Source organism: Pipistrellus hanaki (assembly GCF_964339955.1).
Source record: "Pipistrellus hanaki genome assembly, chromosome: 1".
Lineage (NCBI taxonomy): Eukaryota > Metazoa > Chordata > Mammalia > Chiroptera > Vespertilionidae > Pipistrellus > Pipistrellus hanaki.
The window spans coordinates 138,359,466-138,380,528 of NC_140503.1; the positions used below are offsets into that span (position 1 = coordinate 138,359,466).

General features: G+C 43.9%; 1 protein-coding gene across 2 annotated transcripts in view; it reads left to right on the top strand.

Moving 5' to 3' along the window:
- Window positions 1-21,063, top strand: part of DIP2C (disco interacting protein 2 homolog C) — a 377,912-nt gene that overhangs the window by 180,359 nt on the left and 176,490 nt on the right. Inside the window, exons 2-3 of one of the 2 annotated variants that reach the window (XM_084872178.1) lie at window positions 16,040-16,111; window positions 17,637-17,804. In XM_084872178.1, coding sequence (XP_084728304.1) covers window positions 16,040-16,111; window positions 17,637-17,804 — 240 coding nt within the window. The remainder of the gene's footprint in view (window positions 1-16,039; window positions 16,112-17,636; window positions 17,805-21,063) is intronic. The other variant, XM_084872177.1, reaches the window with a different exon arrangement.

Below are 21,063 nucleotides of genomic sequence, written 5' to 3' on the forward strand. Positions count from 1 at the left end.
ACACAGGGAAGTGTGACACGTGTATTCTGGGCTGAGAATGTGCTGCAGAGTGGTCAGGGGGAGGAGCAGGAGCAGGGCCCTGATCACCCCCACGGGACAGAGCTGCGCACCCCAGATGTTCAGGTTTTGCTCCTCTCTTGAGTCCCTAGACGGCTCCTGTGTGTGTGGTGCTATAGTCCTCAGAAGGGATGGAGCATTGATGGTGTGTCACTAACACCTTAGTTACGAGGTGCCAACTATTAGTCATTTCTTTTAAAATGTTTCTAATTGGAATCGCTCCTTAAAACACTCCTAACCACTTCACAGATCCTCTGTTCAGCACAGTCTCTTCTTTCTCCAGGACCAACACAGATTCAGGGAGGCCCTGGTGCCTGTCCCACCAGAACCCCTCTCCTGAGGCACAAAGGGCCGTGTTAATCCTCAGGGCCTCTCAGATCACTCATTAAATGATGGATGGATGAGCGAATGAAACCTAGCACCAGTCATTCACAGAGCTCCCTAACACATGTACAGTAGGTCCTTGAGTAATGTCATTTCGTTCAACGTCTGGTTTTAATGTTGATGAAAAAAAATTTTGATTCCCGGCAGGGCCACTGTGTGTGTGGTGTGTGCAGGTTCTCCGCACGAGGGTTTTTCTAGGGACCCCGACTTCCTCTCACGTCCCAAAGATGCGCTCGCGAGGCGGATGTTGTGTCTACAGTGTCCCCATCTGAGTGTGGGTGTGAGTGGCCCTGCCTTGCAGGGTGTCCTGAGAGAGTGGGCCCCACTTTGTGCCCTGAGCTGCCAGGAGAGGCTCCTGTCTCCCTGACCCTGAACTGGGGTAAACAGGCTGGAAAATCGTTACCCTACTTGTTCTTAAATGAATATATAGCTCACATTCATTTCAGTGTTTAATAGTGGCAGTGTTTTGGGTCTTTAGAAGATGGATAATGTTTCTGTGATCAGAAATTTGCGGTAGGAGCAGCTTCACTCGTGTTTCTCCAGGATAAACACAGGATTATAGCAGTTCTCCTAGGGGTTCCTTATATAAGATTGCAGTGTCCAAGAACCTGTCAACGACATTAAGTGAGAACTTACTGTGTAAAAGTGGCTCTGAGTGTTAAGAATGCAATAAATAAATATACAAATAAAGGGGACTGTGATACTGTAGTAATTTTGATTTGTTAGATACTTTTACTATGAAGCTGAAAAGAACCAGGTTAGCTGTCACTTTCTGTTACTCAGACCTTATATAAGCTCTCTCCTAAAAAAGAAACATGTATTAAATTATTTAGTTGCAGAATGAAAGGACACAAAATGCCAGGGAAGAAAAATCTCACTCCCATTATCCATAATTCAGATCTCAGAGTTTTCAGGATGTTTCCCTCTGAATCTTTTACTAACTCATCTCTGCAGTAAGTGCTGGTGATGGGATGTCCAGGTCTGATGCAGGGTCACGTTCTGTATTCTTACCAGACCCTCAAGGAGGCTCATTCCTGCAACTGCTTGGCCCTAACAAGATGCTGCGCTGCGTCTGGGGGCATTTGAAAGCAGCTCTGACCTCAGAGAACAGGTCATGTTGTTTACGGGAGCAAAGATCTCCTCAGGGTTGCTTTCCCCTACCCTGTTTGAGTGGGTGGCTCTGTTTTTCCTTGGAGCTTCTGAACCGATTTCTGCTCATCAGTGACTTGATGATGATTTATGCGTGTGCGCCTGGGGTCAGTGTTCTCTGTTGCTCTTATTCTGCTTAGGCCAGCTGTGGGTGGGTGGAGGCTGGTTTTGGGTGGAGGCTGGGGTGGGTTTGCACACTTCCAGGAGGTGAGGGGACCCCAGGGTGACTGTCCTTCTGTTCATACAGTTAAACCAGTTTTATCTGTTACCAGAAAATTGACCTGAGTTAATTGACTTTCTCAGTTAAGTTCAATCAGGAAGCTGGAGTTTTAATTCCCGGATGAAGGAACCATGATGAGAATGTGCCTTTTGACTTGGAATTGAAGTCAGAGTGATGGGGAGCCAGGGAAAGTCCCATATGAGTTTAGACAGAGTTTGTGACAGGCTGCAGGGTTCCTCAGGTATGTGAGAATCTATAAAAACCACTAGAGGTCTGGCACACGAAATTCAGGCACAGGTGCAGTCCCTAGGCCTGGCCGATGATCAAAGCATGAGGGTCTAGCGTGGAAGGCAGGTCCCAGCTGACTTCTGGGCAGCACCTCGGCCCCTGAGCCCCCGAGTGCCCCTCTCCGCCTGAATCACAGTGCCCGGGTCCCTGTGCGGAGATGTGGTGAGCACGACTGGATACCGTGGACCTGGCCGCAGCATGGGCCTCTGGGCCGCCTAGCAGACACACGGGAGCCAGGCAGACGGTGTGCTCTCTCTCAGCTGGCCTCACAGACCGCTGCCTGCTCAAACCCATGGGGAGCCCCACCAGCTCCTGCAGACTAGGCAGCTGCAGCCCAGCTCACTTGGAAGAGGCTGCACAAGTGCGGGGTGGGTTACCAGGGGGCGCCCAGTACCTGATCATGGGGCTTTTCTGGGGCGCGTGTCCTGGCGTCCTGGGGAAGGGTAGCAGGGGAAGTGAGAGTGAGGTTGGCAAACAACTCACTGCACCTTCGTCCCCATTACCACCGCCCCCAGGTAGCTGGCAAGAGGTCACAGCCTCCCGCCTGGGCGCTGCGGGAAGTTGGTCGCCGCCACCCACCCCCATTTCCCCATTCCAGACTGGGGCCCAGCCCCAATAAGGCTCTCAGGGCCTGCCTGCTGCTGGTCGCTGTCTGCGGGGCAGTGGGTCAGGGCTGTGGGTCGGGGCTGGGCCCCCTGCCCAGCTCCCTCAGTGTCTGGCCGTCTGGGGAGCAATCGGTGGGACAATCAGGCCCCTGTTTGCACCCGCTTTGGCCTGGCACTGCTCACCTGCTCCACTGTCCCCCCAGGGTCCCACTCTCGTCAGGACCCATAAGGGCCGGCAGTGCTCCACTGCCACCCACTGCCAGATGCCTGCTATGTTCCCCGCCGCCCCTGGTGGTCAGCGCACGTCATAGCCTGCCGTTGAACTTCATCCAGGTTGAATGACAGCCCGAGGGGGCAATTTGCATATTAGGCTTTTTTTTATATATATATATATATATAGGTTAGGGGTAAGAACAGACAGACTCTTTTTTGAAATAGAAAGTGTGTCAGAAATGCAACCTAACTTTTCTGTGTAGCGGTCCTTCAAAAGGTAACCCAATTTTCAGTTTAAGAGTAGAGTCAGAGCTGGAGAACTGAATTTCATTGAAGTTGTTTTCCCCATTATATATCTGAACCATTGTTTCTCTAGGGCACTGGCCATGGGCGCTGTCTCCTGCTGAGCACATAGGTGGTGCTGTGAGTGAAGAGGACCTGATCCTTCCATGGTTTTTGCCAACTTGTTAAATATGTGACTTTGTCACCCGTGATGCTACTTCTGTTTCTCCATGATAGTAGTTTCATTTTATTTTTAAAATTAATACCTAGTGAAATTGACTTTCTTTTTGGTGTTGGTTCTGTGAATTTTATTATACTTCTTTGCAAGCTGTGTATCCACTTTGTTGCAGTGTCTGTTCAGGTCTTGGCCAATCTTTTAATTGGGATGCTGTCTGTCCTTTGTTAAATAAGGGTTTGAAAGTATTTTTCCCAGTGATTAGCTTAGTTTTTTAAGAGTGCCTTTTTCAGAATAGATTTTTAAATTTTGAAAAGTCTATTTTATTAAAAATTTTTAGTGCCTTATGTTTGTAGTGCCGTGTCTAAGAATTCCTTATCTAACCCAAGTCTGGAGGATTTTACCCCGTGTTTTATTTTCTTCTAAAAGTTGTATAGTTTTATGTTGAGGTCTTTTCCCCCCCAAAAGAGATGTTTAGTTATTCTAGCACCTTATTGAAAAGACTGTCCTTTTCTCTATTTAATTCATTTTGTACCTTTGTGAAAACAGCCCTATTAATATATAGGTCTATTTCTGGACTCTATTCAACTGTACCTTCACCAGTACCACATTGTTTTGATTATTATTGTAATTTAGTGATAAACCTTAGTCAGTGTGCCCTGATAGGTGACTCATTTGATTGGAGCATAGTCCCATACACCAAAATGTGGTTTGTTCAATTCCCAGTCAGGGCACATACCTAGGTTTTGGGTTCATTCCCTGTTGGGGAGCCTCCAGGAGGCAACAGATAGATGTTTCTCTCTCACATTGGTTTCTCTCTGTGTGTCTCTTTCTCTTTCCTCCCCTCATCTCTCCTCCCCTCATTCACATCTCTCCAAAATCAATGAAAACATATTCTTGGGTGAGGATTAAATAAATAAATAAATAAATAAATAAAGTCATTTGATTCCTCCAAGTTTGTTTTATTGATTTTTTTTTTTTAAAGAGAGAAAGAAGGGAGGGAAAGAGGGAAGGAGAAAGAGAAGGAAGGAGGGAGGGAGGGAGGGAGGGAGGGAGGGAGGGAGGGAGAGAGAGAGAGAGAGAGAGAGAGAGAGAGAGAGAGACATTGACAAGAGAGAGAAATATCTATCTGTTACCTCCTGCACATACTCCATACCCGAACTGAACCCACAACATAGGAATGTGCCCTGACTGGAAATGAAAACTGCAGTCTTTGGTGTACCAGACAATGCTCCAACTTTATTCTTTGTCAGATTTCTGTAGCTATTCTGGTTCCTTTGACTTTTCACATAACTTTTAGAATTAGCTTATCTCTACAAAAAAATTCTGCTATCATTTTAATTGGAGTTGTGCTAGATCTCTAATTTGCAGAGGCTTGACATCTTATGCTGTTTTTCATTTCATGTAAATGACATCTCTTAATTTATATGGATCTTTGATTTTTTTTCATCAAATTTTGTGGTTTTTCAGCATGCAGATTCTACATGATTCGACATGTTTACATGTCTTGTTAGATTTATGCTCAAGTATTTCTTTTCTCAAATAACTACTTTAAATGATATAGCTTTAAAAACTTTAGTTCCAAATATTCATTGCTAGAATATGTTAATGTGATTTGACTTTGTATGTTATAACCTACCTATATAGTCAGTTATTAGATCTAGGAGTTAATTTTATATTTATTTCCCTTGGGATTTTTCTATGTAGTTTTTTCTGAATTGGCTGTTTTTTTCCTGTTTTCATTTTCTTTGCTGTTTGTCTTCCCCCCCCCCCCCCCCCCTTTCATTTGGTATGGATTTAGTTTACTTTCTCTATTTTCTCAAAGTTAAAGCTTTCATTATTGGCTTGAGAACTTTCTTTTTCAGATATAAACCTTTAATGCCTCATTTTTGTTCAGTGTATTATTTTTACTTTGAGAACTCATAGTTGTTTTGTGTAGTTCATACAAACCTTGTTTTAGCTAGTGATCAAGATGAAAATTCCTGCAGGTTCATAATACTGCATTTGCTTCATAATATTTTCATGCTGTGTGCCTAGACCCGTGGTTGGCAAACTGCGGCTTGCGAGCCACATGCAGCTCTTTGGCCCCTTGAGTGTGGCTCTTCCACAAAATACCATGGCCTGGGCGAGTCTATTTTGAAGAAGTGGCGTTAGAAGAAGTTTAAGTTTAAAAAATTTGGCTCTCAAAAGAAATTTCAATCTTTGTACTGTTGATATTCGGCTCTGTTGACTAATGAGTTTGCCGACCACTAGCCTATACCTTAAATCACAGGAGATGAACTTTCCAGAGAGATGGTTTGTGGATGATATAAAAATTATTAAGCTGGTAATTCGAATTTAAGTACCCTGAGGACAGGGCTTTAGGGTTTGTATTGTGCTGTAGCCAAATCCCTAGAGCAGTGCTTGGTATGCAGGAGGCGAGATCTGTTGAATGATGCGTGCTCTGCGTGCTGAATTAAGGATAGGTTCACTCTCATTTGTGCTTTTGCACCCTGGTCTCTTGGCCTATCTAAACTGCTTTGCTCTGCAAGCTAGTCTACAACATGACCATGTTTTTAAAATATATATTTTTTTCTTTTCACAGTGATTTAGGCTTTGATTACTCATTTTTTCTTATTTTAAAATGGAAGGTTTTTTTTTTTCTTTCTATTTCTGTTTGTATGCGCTCAACTCCCCTCTGGGATACAGTTCCAATACATTGCTACCTTGTAGAAATTAGGAATTACCTGTATATGTTATGCTTTTTTTTTTTTTTTTTGCTTCTTGAATAGAGTGTATTATTAATAATTGCCACTTGATCATAGTTGAGCAAAAATGTTTAGAAAGCATGTTTGGGTGAGGGAAGCTCAGAGAGACAAGTTATAAGTTTGACTGCACTGTTGGGGTTTTTATTCTTTAATTGTGTGGATTCATCAAAATTTCATCACACAGACATGAGGTGCCAGGTTGTCCAGCTGCTTCATTCCTGGCAGTTCAGGGTTTGTTTAACCCTCATAAGTGAGTTTGTGCATAGAAGTTTCAGAGTGTTCACCGGAGGAATGTCTGCAGCTCATCGATCTCACAGAAAGAAGTACCAATTATAGAAACGTACCCAGAAAGACCTTTTGCACACGTCTTCTGCAATTTGCTCCTCTTTTTTCCCCTCCTTTAACTGCAAGCCTTTTCAGGACTGAGTTGTTGTTTTAGAAAGCAGGATTTGTGTGTGTGTGTAATTTGAAGAATAAAAGATTAAAAATTTTAGCATCTATATCTTTTTTAATAAGGATTTTGTCTTTAGAGAGAATCTTTTATTTTTAAATTTTTTATTTTTCAATTGCAGTTTACATTCCATATTATTTTGTATTAGTGTCAGGAGCACAACATAGTGGCTAGACTATCATATACTTTACAGAGTATTCCCGATATTTCTGGCACTCACCTGGCACCATACATAGTTATTACAATATTATTGACTGTATTCCCTAGGCTATACTTACATCCCTGTGACTCTTTTTTAATTACCAATTTGTAATTATTAATCCCTTCACCCTTTTTACTCAGGCACCCTATCTCCTTTTCCTCTGGCAACAACCATCAGTTCTCTGTACCTGTGAGTCTGGCTTTATATGTTTGTTCGTTTATTTTGCTCTTTAGATTCCACATTTCAGTGAAATCATATAGTATTTGTCTTTCTCTGACTGACTTATTTCACTGAGCATAATACCCTCTAGGTCTATCTATGCTTTTACAAATGGTAACATTTCATTCTTTTTTTATGGTTGAGTAATATTCCATTGTATATATGTAGCACATCTTCTTTGCCCAGTCATCTTTATTTATATATATCTCAATATTATATATATATATATATATATATATATATATATATATGATTTTTTTTTTTTCAGAGAGGAAGGGAGAGGGATAGAAAGTTAGAAACAGCGATCAGCTGCCTCCTGCACACCTCCTACTGGGGATGTGCCAGCAACCAAGGTACATGTCCTTGACTGGAATCGAACCTGGGACCCTTGAGTCAACCTGGTCTAATTAGCATATTACCCTTTTATTTGTATAGATTAGAGAAAAATAAATTTTAAAAAACCATTTTGAAATATCACTTCTCACCTATTGGACTGGCTAAAGTAAAAAATAGAAATAACATTAGGTGCTGGTGGGAATGCAGGGAAAATGTCCATCCTCGGAGACTTTGCTAGGAATGTCTGTTCCTGCAAAGCTCTGGGATTCCCAGGCATAGATGGCCCATGGGCCATAGAGTCTCTCTGAGCTTCCCTCACCCAAACAAAGGGCCATAGCTGCTGACTTTGAAAGTATATTCCTAGCTGATAAGATTCAACTAGGTGACTCTGAAGACACTTAAACTCTTAGTGAGAGAGAATGTGCTTCTGACACAGGAAGCTTGTACTTGTGGAAAATCAGGGCTTTCTTGGATTGGGTGTTTGCAGGTTAGCCCCTCCCTAAAGATGACGTGTCTGCCGTCACTCTCCAGCTCTGTTTACAGACAGGTTTTCTTGTGTTTAGGTGTTTGCACTGGAGGGAACTCCTCCTGCTTACTCTGCTGCCCACTTCCTCTGATGTCAGAGTGGTTAAGCCTTTGATAAACTCTGCCAGTTTCTCCTTCCTCCCTCCGCTTCCCCTCGAAGCCCTGCTCAGAAGAGAAGTGGCTTCGTAATCGTCACACGTGGCTCACTCTCACACCTTTCCTCTCCCTGCGCCAGTGGAGACATCCTGTCTGCTTGCCATAGGCTGCTCCATAAGACCGTCCGGATACCAGGAATGGCATGGACATCTTTTGTGTGCAATTTGTCCTTCTTCCTCTTCCACAAATGGCTGTGACCTTCCCGCAAGTCCCATTGTGGGATAGAAGGAAAGCCGCAGGGCTGGTACCAGCAGGTCTGAGGGACGCCTTTATGGGCCTGTGGGCAAGTGTTGTCTTGCTAGGACTGTCACCTGCTCTGGAAAATGAGGGAGGTGATGATGAGGGAATCTCTAAAACTTAAATGACGTATTTATGTGTAAAGAGCCCAGAAGATCCTGGCTCACTGTAGGTCATTGGTGCTCCTTCCTTTCCCCTCTTACATTTTGTGCTCTTGGCCCCTCCCAGGGCAGAGTACAAGGTCTGATGGTCGCTCCCTATCTATCTGCACAGGGGTGCTTTCAGGGAGGGGGGTGAGCCCGCTGGGACCCTGGTCCCATCTCAGCCTTTGGATTTCTAGCTAGAAATAATGCAAGATTCTGTCTATCATCCCTTCCCACTGAGGGACAGACACACATCCAGTAATACCCACTCGCTCGCATGATACAATAGATCTGCTCAGTGGAGAAATAATCACAGAAGTAGCTTTGTTTCATATTTACTAGCGTGTGGACTTCTCAAAAACTATCTTCCTAAAATTGTTTCTTTTTCCTTTTTCTTTTTCTTTCTCTTTCTCTTTTTCTTTTTGATAAAAAGAGGGATATCTGAATACCAGGAAATAGTTATACTTGCTTGTTGAAGAGTTTAAATGATGATAGCAGTTTTGCCTGAAACTTATTTAAATTTTCTAGACTGGTGAGCAAGGCTGACTGCTGGGAGGGTCTGTAGGTGGCTGTTGGGGGGCAGCCTGGGTGGGCACTGCCTGCTGGGTCTGATCATGTAGGGCCCCTGGGCGGGGAGGGGGAACTTTCAGACCCCTCTCTCCACCGACAGCACTCTCTCCAGCATTTTGAAATTTCAGAAGCTCTATTGGATGCTCCTTTTTAAGCTCTTCAGGCAGTTCGGGCCCCAGGACTCCTGTGCTGGGCGTGTCTTCCCTTTCACAGCAGCAGCTTGTTTTCAAGTCCGCTGTGGGTGGACAGTGTTGGCTCTTTCTCTCCTGTGGTTTAGAATAGAATGACTCCAGACAGGCTGTTTTCTTTAATGCCTTCCACAATGGGAGTTCTTGATACACCAAAGTGAAAAGCTACAGGGGACATTAAAAAAGTTTTTTTTTAAAGATAAAGCCTTAAGTGATAGTATCCAGGAATTTACTGGCTAGAATTACAATTTTAACCTGTTGGTGCATTTAAATTATTTTTTTTTCCTTCTGGTGATGCCATTAACTAAATGTTTCAAGGAACTTTTTGGTCATTCACAGAAACATAAAAATCCCATTCATGTGAATACGTAGTTGTTAAGAAAATTTCTCCTTCATACCAATTATTGGAACAAGCCTTGGCGATTTTATAATCAAAGGTTACATGTTTATCCTGGTCACCTTACTTAATATATCCTTATAGGACATAAATTTCTAAATTTTACTTTAGAAATAGGACATAAACTCATGCGCGATGGATACAGCAGTGCAGATAGCAGCAAAGGGAAGCGTCGTCCCTGTGAAGTGATGTGAACACTGGCAGGAGAGGGCCGGGCTCCGGAGGGACTCGTGGCCCTGCGGGGTGAGTTTGCGCTCAGTCTTCAAAGCACTGAGCGGCCTCTGACAGCTCCGGGCAGGAGGCCAGCTGTCCTCTGTGAGGGCTCAGAGGGCGCGTGTGGGAGAGGTCAGTGGCTGAGACCGGGGCGCTGGGCTGGAGCGGCTGTTTGGATCACGCAAGGAGAGCTGTTGGCCTCTGGCATCAGTGACAGGATGAAAGAGAAGCAGATGGAGGACTTCTCAGGATTAGTGACACTTCTGTAACCTGCCTCTGGCCTCTGCTCTCTAAGGGGCCTTCGCCATCCTCCCTTTTGGCTTCTAGCTGCGCACAACTTGCTGCACACAAGCAAGGCTGCTTTTGTGTGTCTTCCCACAAGCTCGGGGGCCCGAGCCACACTGAGTGCCTCTTAGTGTCCATCACACTTGAACATATAGTCGATGCTGGCAGGTACTTGGGTTGTTCTACCTGTTCTATGCCTCCTGAGACATTTCATTTTCTCTCTGTGTGATTTTTTTTTCAATTCTAGTAGAAGGTTTTAGGTGTGTTGTTAATATTTTATCGAGAAATGTGAGCCCCTGAGAAGTCAGCTGTCCTTGTGGGTTTGCCCAGCCTGTGCTTGGGGAGAAAGGTCCCTGGTCTGCCTGCTCTGACTCCCCTGGACAGACTGCCTGGATAGCAGTCTCCTTTCTGCACCAAAGAAATGCTTGTGCAGAGCTGAGGATTGTGCTGCCAGCAGGGGGAGGGACCACGCCTCCAAGGGTATCCCTACACCTTATAAAGCCATTGCCGTTAGGAAAGAAATGCCATGGAGGTTCCTGACGGCCATAAAATTCCAAACATGGAAATGATTGCTTTGTTATATGAAACATTTGTTCCAGCATTAAATAATTATAAAATAAACTCCTGACACCAGAATGGAAACTATCACCGTTAAGTTGGTCTGTTTACTCTGAACTGATCCTGGCATGGCTGGGGCTCACACGTTATTGGGGGTGGTGATGGGGGTGGGGTGAGGAGAGGCGGGCACTCTTCATTGCCTGGAGACACAGGGCTCTGGGTGTTCTTGTTCTGGTCAGACCTGTGCAGCCTGTGGCCCTGCACAAACCCCATGGGGCTGAATTGCCAGAAGGCGGCTGAGATGGAAAAACGGGGAGCGTGGTGTCACCTTCACTCTTGTATTCATTGGGCCGGCTTTCCTTTCACTTTTCTCTGACTCAGGCTTTACGCTGAAACTCTGGACTAAAATATAAGTAAGAAAAATAATTCTATTTGGGGAGGGAAATAAGAATGATCTTTTCTGTCTCAGAGTATGACTTAACCATCTATCTACTGATGGCTTCCCTTTATTGCATTTTCATTTCATTTTATTATTTTTAATCCTCACCCAAGGATATTTTCCTATTGATTTTTAGAGAGAGTGGAAAAGACAGAAATATCCATGTGAGAGAAACACATCGATTGACTGGTTGCCTCTTGCATGAGTCTCAACCAGGGCCCAGGCCGGGGAGGGGCCTGCAACCAAGGTATGTGCCCTTGACTGGAATCAAACCCAAGACCCTTCTATCCACTGGCTGATGCTCTGTCCACTGAGCAAAGCCAGCTAGCACTGCATTTTAATTTTAATTTTATAACTTGTCTGTAAACTCTGTCTTATCTTTGTAACAGAACACATGGCAACTCTTACTTCCACTGATGGAATGGAACTTCTTTGAGGATAACATAAGTTACACTTTTCATAAAGTGGAAAGAAAGTGCTTCAAAAGATTTTATTTTCTCCTCACTGAGGTTACCAACAATTTTTAAATTTAATTTCTGTTATACATCCTTATTTCTAAAATGAAAAGAGTTAAATAAATGGGTGTCTTGAGTATTTAAGCATGGAAAATATGCTCTTTGGAATTTTATGTAAAATAATAGTGTGTGGATCCTGTGATCCATGCCTTCAAACATTAGCAGCTACTTTTCAAGGTGCAAAATTCTGTAGCTGTGGCATGGGGATGGGGGGAGGGCTACCTCTCGTTGACAGTGATCTTTTAGCTCAGATTGAGAGAACACTAATTAACCTACTACAAACCCTGGACTTTTCCTTGTAGGATGATAGATGTCAAATGCTTAGAGATGTGGCATGGAGCAGTGGGTCCTCTTTCGTAGCCTTTCTTCCTCCTTTTTCCGGAGTTTTACTCTGAAGGCGGTGCTTGCTACAGATCCAAGGTGAGGAGGAGAGAGAAGGTATAGCCAAAGGATGCTTCTGCCTGAAGTGATGCAGAGTGAAGGGGAACCATGGTGATGCCATGGCATTGGTTGTAGGTCATCCTCACACAGAAACCAGGGATGCATTCTGGGTGGACGGAATTGCGTGTTAAGCCAGCTGACATCTGTCTGTCTGTGTATCTATCCATTATCTGTTTTTATCATATCTATCTTACTTACCTATCTATATCTATCTGTTGTTTACCTATCACTATATTCATCTATCAATCATCTATTCTTTGCATCAGTCAGTCATCTATTATTTACCTATTATCTGACTAGAGCTGTCATCTATTATATATATTATATGTATTTATTGTTTTAGCACAAAAACTTTATCGGTTGCCTCAGAACAATGAGCAGAGCATAAGCGCCCCCACTAGAAAGTTTGCTTCTAGAATTTGCAGTGAGTTTGTCAGAGAATCTGTTGACTCTTTGGCTACCAGATGCAAATGTGAACGGTTCTATAGTTAAACAATAACTGGGCGCTTTTTTTTTTTTTTTTTTTTTTTTTTAAAGAGGCAATGTGTAGCAAGGGCATGTTTAACCCTGATGCTCAAGGCACCTAGTGAACCTGCCCTTAGGGGCTGGATCCTTTTGGATAACACACAACAAGCTGTTGTAATTTATACTTTAACTAGAGGCCCCGTTTGTTCACCAGTGAGGTCCCTCAGCCTGGTTTGTGGGAATCAGGTCAAAACCAGCTCTCCGGCATCCCCCAAGGGGTCCCAGATTATAAGAGGGCGATTCTTGGGTGAGGCACCCCAGAATTGGCTCCCTCCTCTTTGGTTCTGGGTGTATCACCTGAGAACCGCAACTGCCAAGTCACCGCAGCTCGGCAGCTCCTGCGTTGAGTGTCTGCCCCTGGTGGTCATTGTGCATCATAGCTACCAGTCGAAGGGTTGGACGGTCGCTTAGGTTTTTATATATTTAGATAATATAATTGTTACCCATTTCCCCTTCTGCCCTTTCTCAGGTGATCATTAAGCAGTGAGACAATCACCCTGTGTTTGCCGTGATTTCGAATGCAGCTTCTGTCCAGTTATTTTCTTGGAAGTCACTGTGTGACACTTGTGTCTGATACTCACTGTGTGACTGCACCATCACGTGGTCCTAGTGTGTGAAACAGCAGGGTTTGGTCTGGAGGACACTGACCTATGAAGGTGGCACAACGTGGTTTTAAGGATGAACTATGCATGTTACAAAAATAAGCCATCGGCAGCCATTGAGGCCTCCCGGGGAGAGCAGCACTGGGTCTTGTGCAGAATTCTGTGCCACTGGAGCCTAGACGCTGGGGTGTCGCTGGGCCGAGCCAGATGGGAGGGGGTGACAGCAGGCAGTTGGTGTAAGGTTGTCCCTGAGAGCAGGACGTCCCTGGCGGCTGGAGCTGGGCAGGACATCCAGAGAAGGCTGACCACATTGTGTTGTCTGGAGTGGCAGATTCTGAGTGTGGTTTCAATGGGGACAGTTTTGGATTTGGACAAGCTTTGTTTTCTTTTTTAGATCTAGGCCTCTGAGTGAGAAACATAAGTGCTATTTGTGCCTCAGTTTCTCACCTGTTAAATCAGTTGTTGTAAGAATGAAAAGAGATGATTTAGGAATGGGACATGTAGGATGGGGCCACACTGACATCTTCTCCTTTGAAAGGGATCATGGTTTCTTGGGGAGAGCATTTGTTTTCCTATATGCCAAAGGTTTTAACAATTGGAGTTTTCCAAAGTGTGTTTCCTGTGAAGTTGCCATACTCTGAAAATTAAGGGGGGAACCCCCTCATGCTTAAATTTTCATCTGAGAGATTTTTAAAATTTGAGCTGAGTTTTGGGCGTAGAATGAATTGAAATGGGGCTAGTTTGCCAGGGCTCAGATTTGCTGGTGGAATTGTGCACAGATGCTGTGTGATGACAAATCCTGAATGGCCAGTGGGATTGGCTGGGAATGGGTAAATAGTAGGTGTCTATCTAGTGTGCAGAGAGCCTCTTAGGAGGCTAGTATGAACTAGTTGATGTCCCACTGACATACTCTCATTCACATGTTCCATTACCTGGTCCCTGATTGGTTTTGTCCAGGTGTCCCTCAGATGCAGGGAGCACACTGGTTTTGAATTTGTAAAATGCTGAGCGTGAGCCAAAGTTAGTTAATTTGGAGTACAATTCACATGGAAACTAGCTTCCTGATAGTTTTATTATTTCCAAAGACTGGTCAGGGAAGAACATGGCGGTGAAGGACAGTGAATCTAGTGGGGAGATGGGGCAGCTGCCTTTCCAGGAGCCCCTGGGGGCTGGGAGGACAGACCCTGGACTTGGGAGGTTGTTCTAGAGCAGAAAGTTCCTCCTTCTGCAGGTTATTTTATCAGGTTTTCTCAAAGCCAGGTGTTTGCCTCTTATTAGCGATGCTACACGATGAGCAGTCAGCTAAAGCAGCGATTTTCAACCTTTTTCATCTCATGACACACATAAACTAATTACTACAATTCTGCGGCACACTGAAAAATATATTTTTTTTCCCTGCTCTGACAAAAAGGTATAATTTAGATTCATTCACACTGTACAGTTATTGTGTTGGATGTTGTCCTTTTTTTATTTGACAATCTAAGGAAAAACAGGTCAGTATCCCTGACCAACTAGTCAGGTATTGGCATGTTTTAAAAATTCGTGTGGCACACTGGTTGAAAGTCGCTAGGCTAGTGAGAAGCCTGTGGTGGGGGTGGGGAGCAAGATGTGAGAGCCATTCCTCAGCCAGCGTCTCCATGAGTTCACTGACTGCCTTGTCTTATTTGAAAAGCTAGTACAGTGTGCACATTCATGTCGATATTTGGGTGTTGATATTTTGGACATTTTAAACAAATAAGTTTGATGGGGTCTTTCCAAAAGAACTGAACAGTCCAAGCGCTGATTGGCAAAGGGGTCAGGTGCAGAGTATGGTAGACCCGTGATGGGGGCCCTGTTTCACTTTAGCCCGATCAGCCCACTGACAGCCACTGAGGTGCTCATCATCCGAGAGTAGGATGCGTTTTCTGTATCTCTGTTGTTTATGGTTTGTATTTTAAAAGAAGCCAAATGTTTTTTGTGGAGTGGATGAGGCTCTACAATGGGCTGTGAGTTACCTATCAGACATTAAACACTGAGGGGCTTTATGGTCTGATCAAGTTTAGTGAGCATACCTCACTCGAAAAAGCAAATGTGCCAATTTAAGGCTGAGCCATAATAACTTTTTATTTGCTTGCTCTATTTTTATTAAAACGAAGGTTTTTTGTTCTTTTGGGAATGATGGTTTGAAAAGACTGTTAGGGAAAAATTAGCAGATTCTAAAATGTTCAAGGGGAACATCAGAGTTTTGTGTGCTTTACACTAATATTTGGAAAGGCTGCTGAGAGACATAAAGGTTGTTTTGTCCCATGTGCTCAGTACTGAGGAAGAATGTCAGTGTGGTGATGATGGCGCCTGCTCTTCTGCATGGGAAATTCTGGCTTTAACATTTTAATTCTTATTTTACCGATAAGCCAATAAGCACCTTTCTCTCATATTTGGATTTCCATAGGTTCCATGTTTGTTTGTTGTTGTTTTTTAAACTTAATGTTCCATTTGGTCTAAGTCACTTACTTTCAAAAATAACCTAGCAGTTTTAAGTCCTTGGAACTGACACTTCTGATTAGAAAAAAACCTCACTAATGGAGGAAGGTGCTAATCAGTAATGGTTTTAGGCAGCTGTCACTGGCATGGGCCTGCACAAGCCATGGTTGACCAGGTTAATGAGAGTCATGGGACTGGGAGGTTCCTGCTCTGGCAGATGTGAATACGGTGTTGAGAATCTACTTCTGGGCCCCGTCAGAGCCGAAACCTTGAGAGCAGGGCCTGGGCAAGCATTTTTGTTAGAGGGCAAGGAGAATGACTAAAGTGCTTTCTTTTTAAGTTATAATTATAAGGCAAACAGAAAACGCAGTTGTGACTGTTTGTCTTCTTAGACTCTTTTGCGGGACCAGCCCTACTTATGGAGACCATTCTGAATCTTTCTTTCCTTGTCTTATAGGTGACATCACACAAAAAGGATACGAAAAGAAGAGGTCGAAATTAATTGGCGCCTACCTGCCCCAGCCTCCGAGTATGTACACTTTGATGATATGTCATCTAGTTTAGAGAGTTAACTACAACATGCAAGAGAGAATAGCACAAATCCTTTCTTAGTCCCTGATTTGCATGAAGACTGCGCTCCTGACATGGCACTAGTCACATCTAAGTCCTTTGTATGACTATTGCATGTATATTTTGTGAATATAGGATATGCACATGATATTCTATAAGTGTGCTTAATATGTTTAGTAAGTATTTCATCTATAGAGAAGTTCTATGGTTGGTTACTTCAAAATGATAAGATAAGAGAAGTTATGATTTGACCATGATTTTTAGTTTGGGAAGTTAAAAATGATTGCTATTGGTTATAGTTTAATTAATCAAAGGTTTTGTTGAAGTAGTTGGGCCGAATCTAGAAACCTAGAAAATGATATAATATCCTGCCTGGGATTATGAAACTGTGAAGGTTTGTTTTGCTTAGAAATGTGATTGTAAAACATTATGGATTCTTCCCCAAAGCACAAAGTCTGTTTCACTCCATGTCCACATTTATAGAATCTCTTTGCACTTGAGCTAGGTTCTGTCCATTTCAAGAAACAGAAAATGATGCCAGGCTGGAGTTCCCACAGCTCAGTTCTAGTGAAGCTCAGTTTGGTTTGAGGGTGACCTTGAGATGGCTAGGCTTTGGTAATGGTTTAAAGCTGATGCAGTTAATGCTATACTAAAGGAGAAATGAAAGCAATATAAATTTTGAAGGTGGTGCCTGAACTCTACATTTTTCACTATTAAAACAATTTTTAAAGCTGCTCTTTTAATTCTGCTAGAAAAGGGTTAAGTCTGTGGGGGCACATAGCTCACAGATCGCTGTGCCCTCCTGATCTCCAGGCTGTGACACACCCAGGCATGGCCTGTTAGCATGGTTAACAGTGTTGCATTCCAGGAAGCTTAATTTGTGTGTTGAGCTTCTGCTGTGTTTGTAGCTTTATTTTGATTTTGTGTGCTTGCTTTCTTTCCTTGATTCTTAAGAGAGTTAATATAAAGATGGACCTGTTGTATAGCCTGAAGGAGTGAGTGAAAAATAAACCAGTTCTTTGGTTGGCTGGTGCCCACATGTGAAAAGCTTTAGGAGTAGGTGTGGGCAGACGAGAAGCTGGTGGTCTCCCCCTTTCCCCTTCTCTCCTCCTCTAGCAGTACTGCGTGGTGATGGCCATCTTCATGGCCTTGATGGTGAGTCCCTTTCAGCAAGTGGCCCCTCCACATCTTGGAGGAAGGCTGGTTGGCTGACTCTAGGCTCTTAACATTGCCGGGTTCTTATTTCTGTGCCTTACCAAACAAGAGTGAAACAGAAGCAGTGCCCAGACGATGGTTCTCCAGCCCCCATGCCAAGAGCTTGGCTGGCTTTGTGGGCTGGGCGCTTAGGATGGCACCCATGTTGCGTGGTCCCTTTGGTGTTCTTTGTGCTCTTCTGCATGGGGTCGGCAGCTCTGCTCAGCGCTGTAACAAATTTAAAAAAAACTAAAGTTTGAATTAATTAGTTTTTTTTCGACTTGTTACAGCAGCGAACGGAGCTGCGGTGGCCCGGTGTAGACTGCAGCACAGTGAAGGCGCCCCGAGGAGAACGCCACACTCCGGCCACATCGGGGTGTGTGACATCAGAGAAGCCGCTGGCAGGGAGCGGGTGGCCAGCACCGCGGGAAACCGGCCTCTGTTTTACTTTCGTTTCGGTGAGCGCACTTTTCTGAGAGAGAGAGAGAGAGAGACCCCACGTTTGAAAGGGACTATCACTCAGCACCATTCTAAACAGAAGTGCAAGGCCTAGTGTTGGGGGAATCCTAGCATTGGGAGTCCTGTGTGTGAGCCCTCATTCTCCAGACGAGGTCACACAAGTTTTCAGGGGGCCATAGTACCCTTGGTTGTAAAGTCACAGAACCTGGGACTACGACTGTTCCACTGACCCAGGGCCAATTAGAATAGAATACGCTGTTTCAACAACTCTATTTTTACAGTTGGGACACTGCTTACAAAATACTTGCGAAAGAGGACTGTATGACAAATTCTAGAAGTCATCTTAAAATTATTGGTCTGCTGCTGACCTTCGTCTCCCAGCCATACACCTCAGCAGAGGGAGAGCTAGTGCTCCTGGCCCTGAGACCTGCTGAGGGGAGTGAGAGCTACAGCCTTCACACTCCTATGCCTGAAGGGCAGTGTACGGGGTTTGATAGACAAATGAAACCGATTACTGACAGAATGTATTCTTCGAGGTAATGATCCTCAGACATCAAAACTGTGTTAGTAGTTGATAGTTTGAATACGAGAAGCCCAAAAAGGTGAGTTCAATGCAACTTTTAGTAGAGTAAGAAGATAAGAATTTGTAAGTTTTAGGCTTGTCTTCGGGGTTTTGCCTCTGAATAAAAGGCATTGTTTGAAAATCATGCACACATAATAAAGAGAAAGCTTAATGTTACAATTGGCCTCAAGGCCTGATCACCTCACTGCGGCTCCTGTTGTTCCCCTCTGAGCTGCTTGCTGACAGATATGAGTGTCCTTTCAGGAGGAATGGAGGCTTTGGTGAGTAGTTGGTGGAGTCAGGCGTTAGCTGTGAGGTCCTTCTCGCAGTGACAGGAGTCTCACATGCCTGAGTGAAATGTGAGGAAGAGAGCCTGCATGGGGACGCTGCTCCATGGACCTCGTGCCCATCCATTCCCACTGGGCACAGTTCAGGGTTTCGTGAATGTACGGTACTTAGACCCGTGCAGCCAAGTGTTAGCAGTTCTTCTTGGTTCTGTGTGAAGATGGTAAACCGAGGCCCATGGACACAGATAGTGACTGGAGCCAGCTGGGACACCCATCTCCAGAGCATGAGGTTGTCACTGGTGCCTTTTCCCGCAGTCCACGTGGGCTCTGAAGCTAGGTCAGTGCCTGGCTCGTAGAGCTCAGGGGATTTTTATCACGATATCATCTGAGGGGAACTAATTTTTGTCTCCATGGCTTTCCATGATTTTGGACAGTTATCCCACCTCCTTTGGGACACCTCCCCTCCCAGGGACCTCTCTTGATCTGTCTCTGTTGTAGACAATGGGTAACCTGCAGCTTTCCTGAGAGGTGGTTCTCAAATATGGTATGAATGTGAGATTCTGTGATAGGGAATGAGAGGGACCCCTTCATTACTGTTCCTGGGTCCTCCTGTGGTGACAGGTTGAATTCTGCTTTGGAGCTGTATTTTAATATATATATATATATATATATATATATATATATATATATATATATATTTGTTGATTTCAGAGAGGAAGGGAGAGGGGGAGAGAGAGACATCAATGATGAGAATCATCGATTGACTGCCTCCTGCATGCCCTATATTGAGTATCAAGCCCACAACCTGGGCATGTTCCCTGATGGGGAATCGATCTGTTGCCTTCTGGTTCATAGGTCAATATCCAACTACTGAGCCACACTTGCTGGGCTGGAGTTGCATATTTGACTTTTTCTTGTTAGAATGTACCTTTTGAGTCACCTCAGATTTCATTCACAATGAAGTCAGATAAAAATTAATGAAATATCCACACTAATACTTTAGTGTTTTTTTTGTTTTTTTTTTAAATATCCTGTTGCTAGTGAACAAAACAAGTTACAGCTATTCTTGTTTTATCAAATTTATTTGCTCTTAAAACTTGTGTTTTTAAGCCTGTGTTTCAGCCTATGAAAATAAATGTTGACAGTGTTTTTTGGATATTAGCTTTCTGAGGACAGACATGTAGGGTCCATGCATAGGCAAGCACTGACCTACCAGTTTGCATAGCGGGGACGAGTGTGAGTGTTAGGACTGTGCACATCTCAGAGGAAGTTCACGACCACCTAGGGACCCAGAAGGTCAAGGTTGAAAGTAGTTCCAGAAAGCATGTTTGAATGAACTAGAAAGGTAACAGTACTGAAAATGAAAGCGAAACATTAAGTGTATGTATGAATCGGTCACTGGGTAATCTGGACCACTCCAAACTGTCCATTTAGCTGTTCTCTCATAACTTTATTAAGGTGTCAGTAAACTGGTAAAGTGTAAAGCCACCAGACAGGGGAAGGGAAGAAACAGTGACACCTTTCTGTGATTTGAAAGGTGCCTCCCTAAGCTTGGGAGATGGGGCTCAGAAGACGAAGGTGATGAAATCTCAGGGTGGGGGGAGGCATGGCATCCAACGGGGGTAATCCATGCCCTCCCCACTCCAGTTCTCTGGAGAAGTGGACTAAGAGCCTCTGGATTCAGGGACACTAAGCGATACCGACCCCAGGGGTGCTAAATGAGAACGCACAAGCTGGGGGGAGAGAAGGGCTCCAGCCGTGGATGATGGTGCTCCTGTGACAGGAGACCAGAAGTCTAATCTTTGGGCAAATGGAACAGCCCGGATAAAAGAATCTACTTGGAATAGATCTGGTGATGCTGCCACCAAAGAAAGTAAGCACTGCTTGCCGCTCCTGTAATGGGAATAAAGAAGAAATGGCAAACGTTGACCGAGGAGAAGAGAGAATATAGTGATGACCACAGTGGTGTAAGGGAGAAGTCCATATACTGTTTAGCATGGTCAATTGAGTAGAATTATAAATCCATATTTATAAGTATGAATGTAAATTCAAATAATATTTTATCATAAGACTTAATACCATTCTTTGATTTCTGTACATCTATTTGATAAAGATACAAAGTAATTTTTTAAAAGATCATTTAAAAAAGATTCTTTGTAGATAAGTGGAAGAATTTTGGTGGCTGTAAATGCAGTCATTAAGAACTGTTAATTAATGATGTTAAATGTGCTTGCTAGATGAAAAGTTTACAGCATAGGTATCTTTTTCACAATTCTAGTAACCTGTTTATGTAGGACCCATAACCATGCCATAAAAAATTGAGGTGCAGCTCTGGCCAGATGGCTCAGTTGGTTGGAGAATCATCTGTATACCAAAAGGTGGTAGATTTGATTCTTGGCCAGGCACATA